Source organism: Spinacia oleracea, chromosome 5 (genome assembly GCF_020520425.1).
Source record: "Spinacia oleracea cultivar Varoflay chromosome 5, BTI_SOV_V1, whole genome shotgun sequence".
In the NCBI taxonomy this organism is placed as follows: Eukaryota; Viridiplantae; Streptophyta; class Magnoliopsida; order Caryophyllales; family Amaranthaceae; genus Spinacia; species Spinacia oleracea.
In genome coordinates, this window is record NC_079491.1 from 15,928,277 (window position 1) to 15,935,689 (window position 7,413).

A 7,413-nucleotide genomic window follows, 5' to 3' on the forward strand; every position below is an offset into this window, starting at 1 on the left:
AGATATGAGTGGTTGGTAGTAAAAGACAATTGAGATATTGCTCTTGAGGTTAATCAATGGAACAACATCTTATCTACAATAATGAAAGGATCACAAGACTCACAGGATGAGTGACTATGTTTTGCTTATGATATTAGCTTAATAGTAACTTAATTAGTTTTGTGTTTGATTTTCATCTTACATTAGCCTTGACGAGCACCTAGACCTTCGAAGAATATAACCCGACTCACTTTAATTGTACCACTTTTCTTCAGAAGGGCTGAGAGTCTGAGACAACGAATACCAAAGATACATCTTTTATCATACACGTTCCTTGTATCAGATACTGTATAGTACTCTCCCCGTTTCTTCTTGTTCTTTATGTTTGGCTTTTTACTGTATATTGAGATTCCTCTATTTGTTTTATTTAAACAACACAAATTACGTTTATTTATAATGTTTTCATTTTTATTAAAAATTTTGATATTGGGAAAATGAGAAAAAAGTTTATGTCCCAGTGGAAAAGTGTGAAAGATTAAATGACTCAATGAATTTAATTGATTAAAATTATTATTAGACACAAATTTTGATAGAATATTAAAGCATTTTTGTGATGATATAAAATGAAGTGTAAAGAACATTTTAAAACATCTAAAAAGGAAAACGTAAAGAACAAAATGAAACGGAAGGAGTACAGGACTACAAGTGGTCTCTAATATTTGCCAACCAATGACTCAATCCTTCAGCTATTTGTTGATAAGATGGACAATGAAACCAACACCAAATAGTGACGGTCCTTTTCTATTTGTTGATACGGAGTAATATATTACGAAGTATAACAACTGAGTTAATATGAGTATCTCAATGGAAAACGTCCCTCCTAACTGAGGTTTTTCCATAACCATAACTCGAACCTGAGACCTTGGTTAAGGAGTAATAGACCCTTAACCACTCACGCTAACCCCAATTTGCTAGCTCCCTCCTAGATAATATGTAAAACATATTGTTTGATGTAATGAAGTGTTCCTAAACTAGGAGTCAACTATGTCCATCTTCATTCCACTTATTAGAGAAAAAATAAAGTACATTTAGATAATATAATCATGTGAAATAAAGGAAATTTAGATAAAAAAAAAATCAATTTATAAATAAAGTATGTTCATATAAGGTAGGATAAACTCATACAAGTCAAAATCATGTTAACAAAACACAACTCAGTGCTCCCTCCATTTCAAAAGAACAGAGACACATTAACTTTTGACACTATTCACAAATTTCAATTTGACTATCATTTGTGACTATTGGCCAGGAAGCAAAAATATAGTTATGTGTGATTTTATTTAATTCGTCTCGATATGTACTTTCAGAATATCAACATTTTATAAGTTTTACAAATGCAAATTAGAAATATTAATGTCCAACCATTTCCATTGGCAAGCATGAACAGATAAATTATCCCTATCATTTAGAAACAGATGAAGTATATGTTAAACTTGATTGATCTTTATTGAGTCGTCCTCTTGGATAAGGAAGAGAGGGAGAGAGAGAGAGAGAGAGGGAGAGAGGGGGAAGATGAAGCAAGAATTAAAAATGACTAGTTCCATCTCCGAATCATACTGTACGATTTACACGCTAGAGCAAGATGCGAATCTTTAACTACTCCGTAATACATAGTTCAAACTTCAAAGTAAGGAACATGAACATATCGTCATGTCATGAACTCCTTTTCTTTGTGTTATCTTTATGAGAACGATGTTTATACTTGTCAATCGAACAAGGGGTTATCTTCGTCCCTGGCCTTACTTGGTAGATACTACGTACTACGTACGACTTTATAAGAAAGAAAGATTAAAAAAGACAATCATCCTATTCGACATCACCTTATTCACACCAACATACTCCACTAGTTAATTATTGAATATGGTGTTTGGATCCTTTCCCTCAAAAAAGAAATCATTTGGGTTTCAAGTGTTATATTTGTATAACCTAAGAATCTAAAATGCCACTTAATAACTTTGTCCATACTTGTTCCACCCACATGGCAATACACAATTGCCCAATTCGGTGGATAACTTTGTCTTTTCCCTGATAATAATGTAACTTTGCCTTCCAGTTATGGAGTCATAGTCCATTACCACACCCATACAAGTTCTGCAGCAGGGCTCATTGGTCTCCTGACTACACTATATCTCTTGTTTGTGTAACAACACACCCAAACCCTATGTCTCTATTACTAGTAAGTCATCCCGACCACCATTAGCACTACCGTCATCATTTGTATCACCATCGACCAGCCACATTGCCACCATTATCATCACCCACCTATCAATTTTTGCAGCAAAATGGTCAAGCCTGAACAAGCTTATTGTATGTCGAACCGGTCAATTTTGTAACTATCATTACAGATAACATGCATGCATTTCAACACTGAATGACCAGAGCGGCTGCAAGTCTTCAACTGGTGAAATATTAAGCATAGGGTTATCAACAAACTGAGTACAAATCAGTTGTTTGGCTTTTTTCTGCCCAAAGAGCCGTAAAGCCTGCAACGGTTTACCTTGAAGGTTCTCCCTGGCAAATAACTAGACAGAAACTTCCTTCCCCAGGCTGTATTCATACAAGATTTACTAATAACAACTAAATTTAGTAGCTGCTGTTCAACCAATACCGGGACTACCCAGATTTCCTTTAATGCAATATGCTTAACGCCTATAATTCTACTAATAGCAAGATTCAACTGTTTTTCAACAGAAACTGAAATCTAAAACCTGGATTCCCAGATATTCATCTAATTTCTGCACTACAAATGTTGCAACACAGTGTAATTAATGACAACAACAAACTGGCAAGAACAAGAATGATAGAGATTAGTGATGGCAAACTTTAGAGTACAGATTAGGAAGATTAACTGTCATGACTCGTGAATCATAAAGCAATTTTAAAGTGTCCCGGAAGTACTTGAAGGGGATGTAGACAGTTCCATTGATATGCTGATAGAAAACATTATACACCAAAAAAATTAAGCAGATTCAAAAGGTTCTACCTTTGAGTGCTAAACTGAAGCTTGATAAATATTTGCTAAAACTTCATGACAAGATCCTGAAATTGAATAAAATCCAACTTCTTTCCAGGACTAATGCGGGCTTTTATCCCCACATGCTTATGATCCTGAGTGTCAGCAATGACAAAAGCTCTTATTTATCCATGAGTCCCAAACACAAAGGTGAATACTCTAACTCCAAGCTTCTAAATACAATCCTCTCTTATCTCCTCCGTATATACTCTAACTCTATGCATGCCATTGCCAGCAGCATTCACAGAAGATACATCAAATTCTAATTTTAGGTGATTACTGACTAACTTGTGTCATTGTGTGCATCTGTTATTACCACCACCGCAATAAATCATGCTCTACAACTCTACAAGACTACAAGGATACGTAAAAGGGAAGCTCTTCTCTTAATCTCTGCCTAACTTAAATTGATGCATGGCCTTCTCCAAATCCTTAATAACGCAGAAGACAACTATTATAACTTAGGACATGCTTCAATTGGGGATAATGTATTTAGGGGGTAATGCTAGATAAAAATAAAGAGAATGGAGGTATATGGATGTGGTCGGATATGAGATGAGAATGGAGCCCTTACCCGAACGATAAACCATGTAAGATACGAAATCTCTGCTGGCAATACCATCACATTACACTCACAAATAATTGTAGACATGAACTGGATATGATAGGATATGGATAATCAACAAATAACATGGATATAGTATCCAGCACTCCAGCAGTACCAACCAAATTATTTGATGTAGCACTCTCCTAATAACATAAGGTACAAGGTCACTCAATCTGACCAAAGGGATTCCAGCTAATTATGGCACAGTTTATTAGGGATACAATGCATTGGACAATCCCCCACAAAAACAAAAACAAAAATAAAGATAAAAAAAATAGTGCAAATCTTGAAGAGGTATGGAAGGTCAAACTTCTCCAAGGAATAAAGGCAAGTAGATTAAGCAGGAAAATAACATTGCTTAATGCCCTGTCTTCACTCTTTCTATAAGAAATTAGAAATAGAGGTAGATAACAGCTAAAACAATTATTGTGCCAAGAGAAAACAAATTCAAACAATCTCAAACTCCCCAAGTTGATACCTTATGTTCCATATACTACTACTACTACTCGTACGTGTATTTCTTCAAAGAACCTAACATTTCTGGAAATTTTAACTTCCAAATGCTTTTTTGAGTTCTTCTGTTTTGAATAGGGAAGAGGAAAGATGCAATAGAAAGCCTCAACAATCACAGAGTTGACGAGAACAAGGTTCAATCATTAATTTCACAAAGTAGAATTAATTATTGATAAGCACAAAGGTTAAAAGGCCTCCAGAAAAAGTTGCTCACAAAAATGCAAATGGAGAGAGAAAATCTCGTATATTCATGTTCATCGAAAACTTTGTTCTCCTTTTAAGCAAGTCCCTTTTATAGGTAGACCACTGTCACAAACACTAGAACCTAGTTAGGAAGTAAAATAAGCCATTTCAAATACAAATCAAAGGCTAAGATTAAATTGTAAAGAAAATTAGGACATACGGAGTAATAAGTTTGCACGTTACAGGATAGAACCACAGGAGTGCACATGCACGCAGCCACGCATTTACCCGTCCGGAAAAACGTGCTCGAGACATTCTGTTTCTCAGAGGACCTCTGGAACAGCAAGAATTGGGTGTTTACCTCCCCGTGAACAGTGATACAAACCCGAACAAACAACTTGAACCTGCCTCTATTTGACTCCAAACTCCCAATACTTTAATCTAAATCCCCCTGAATGTTTCTAAAGGTTTGTGAAAGCATAAAGGGAACTACTCAATACTTAGGTGGTTATAACTAAGAGTTGGCTTACTAAGTACCCCTAAAAAAACAAAGATGCCAATATGCATCTATGAGAAACAAAGATGTCAACATGCATACCATGTACCACTTCTATTATCTCAACATCCATTATACTAGAGGCACCCGAGACATGTATCATAAAATACAACCACAAACAATTAATGCAATCACAACAGCAACGCAGACATTGCCATCACTTTGTAACAATTTTCATGGAACAAATTTCACAGGAGCACAAAACTATAGACTTATAAAAACGTGCCTACCATCAAGTGTATAAGAAGAGGAAGAGTGCGTGAAACTTATTAGACCACAACTCATCTATTGAAAATTCTTCTTGACATTATTTCAAAAAAACACAAAGGTCGGAGAGTTAGTAATTTAACTATCAACAAGTAATCGAAAACTACATGACATTAGTACCTAACTAAACTAACAAGCACCAAAACACAGGCCAAAATTGAGCATCTTATTAAGAAATGATAAGATGTAAAGTCTGAATATACCAATAGTTGTAAGTTGAAACCAATTCAAAAAGCATGCCATCTTCAGCAGCCAAGTAGAGAGACCCTACAACCTTAATCTCGGAAAACCTGAAACCAATCAAGAAAACTCTTTATTAAGCTTCTGAATTGCACAAAACATCTTCCTCCTAGAACCTACAGCATGAATCCCCATATCTTTAAGATCCTCTAATGTTAACAATGGCAGAACCTCTTCATCCACCTCGTGAAACTCGAAAACAGGCCGATACCGGCTTAACCCTAATTCATTCAACCAAGCCCTAACCCCATCAACTTCTCCTCCCCATCCTCTTGCACTATGCCCTCCATTGTCATCAGAAGGACCATCTAAACCAACCCCATCTTCCCCAATTCTTTCCCTAACACTAGTTGTTGCCCTAAATTGAAGATTTTTCTCATTATCCTTAGAACTATGAACTGGGTTTTGCTCATTCAATGGACTTTCAGACCCCTCCATTTCAAAATCCCTAGAAAACTCATCTCCACCTACACCTAATTCGTTTAATTCCCAATTCGTCCGAGGTCGTTTCGATTGTCTCTTGGCATTTAAACCCTTAGTTCTCCAGCTTCCAATTGCAAGATTATCAAAATTAGCATCACCCTTTTCTCCTTTTCCTTCATTTAACCCACTCAAATTGGTTAATGGGCGACTCTTGGAAGATCTGTTGATAGGTTTCCATTGATTTGTTAGAGCTGCAGCTGGTTGGTCGCCGATTTCCACGAGTCGAACACTTGGTCGGCGTTGTCGTTTGGATGTAAAATTCATGTTTTCCGCCATTGAAGTTGAAGAAATTGGGGGTTGGGCACCTCCTCCGCCATTAAAATGGGGTTCTTGAGGTTGATGTTGTTGAGCCACCGCCATAATCAGTGCGCTTCTTTGGATTATTGGAAAGGTATAGTAATCAGATTGAAGTACGAGAGTTAGAAGATGACTGCCAATTCAAATTGAAGGGGCTTTAAAAAATAAAAACAATTATTGTTCGCTCTTCATTTTATTTTACTTTATTTTTAGAAATAAAGACACCCGACGGAAATAGGTTTTTCTTCTCTAGTGACTAGACCTGTCAAAAATCGGCCGGACTCGAAAATCGACCCAAACTCGACCCAAATTCGACCCAAAAATATTAGGTTTTGAACAATATTTTGTGACCCGTAATACAATTTTATCCGAATCCGAGAAATGCGAAAAGTAACGGGTCAAAATCCGACCGAACTCGATTTTTACCCGATCGATTAATAATCATTGTATGTATACGGAGTAGTAATAAATGAAATTATGACAAATTTTAAGCACAATAAAAACGTTGTTACAATTGTAAATCCAAGTTTATGAACAACGACAAATATCGCAAATTTGATATGAATAACAATAAATATCGTAAATCCAAGCTTCAATTTGTTTTTCAAGAAGGAGTAAAACTGTAGTAGAAGAAAATAGGAAGGAAATAGAAGATGGAGAAGGGGAAGAAGGAGAAGGGGAGAGATAAAGACATCACGTGTTGTTGGGTTTTGATAGGTACGTGGGATTGGGGAAAAGTAATTGGGTTTTTATATTTTGTTAATCTTGCTCTGTATTTGTTTTGAAGAAAGGGGTGAATCTTTTTAACCTTTTCTTGTGAACCAAAGTGCCCTAAAAAATCAAAATGTTGTAGCAGTACTTATTTTATATATAAAATTGTTTCGATGTTTACAGTATAAATTTTCAATTACGATTTAAATAGAAGTTAAATAAGATTCAATATTCCATTTATAACTGTTTTTCAACCTAAATATTTAAGAAATATATAAAATACTTCCTATATTTCTATATAGTAGTTGCAACACTTCCCTAAAATGGAAATATCACAATAGTTGCAACACACCTAAAATGAAAATATTTTTTACCCAAAGTTACAATTTTACATCTAAGATTAAGTAAGTAATATGACTAAAGTGGTTGTGGCCCCACTCAAATACAACTTTCTTAAATACCGTGTAGAGGGGTATTTGCAACAATAAAGAATTAGAGGAAGTA

General features: G+C 35.5%; 1 protein-coding gene across 5 annotated transcripts; it reads right to left on the reverse strand.

Moving 5' to 3' along the window:
• Positions 1-1,552: 1,552 nt before the first annotated feature.
• LOC110784642 (uncharacterized) lies at positions 1,553-6,816 on the reverse strand. 5 transcript variants are annotated; one of them, XM_056828851.1, is made up of 3 exons: positions 5,382-6,816; positions 4,576-4,689; positions 3,992-4,478 (listed from the first exon to the last, which is right to left on the reverse strand). In XM_056828851.1, the coding sequence occupies exon 1, from the start codon at positions 6,259-6,261 to the stop codon at positions 5,479-5,481; it is 783 nt and encodes a 260-aa protein (XP_056684829.1). In that variant the 5' UTR covers positions 6,262-6,816; the 3' UTR covers positions 3,992-4,478; positions 4,576-4,689; positions 5,382-5,478. The 5 variants fall into 5 exon arrangements, with proteins under 5 accessions (XP_021844796.1, XP_056684829.1, XP_056684828.1 ...); XM_056828850.1 differs by having other exon boundaries at positions 3,992-4,490; XM_056828849.1 differs by having other exon boundaries at positions 3,992-4,497.
• Positions 6,817-7,413: the final 597 nt, after the last annotated feature.

Bases quoted from the DNA above. Each gene is read 5' to 3' on its own strand.
- LOC110784642 (XM_021989104.2), bottom strand. From the start codon at position 6,261: ATGGCGGTGGCTCAACAACATCAACCTCAAGAACCCCATTTTAATGGC.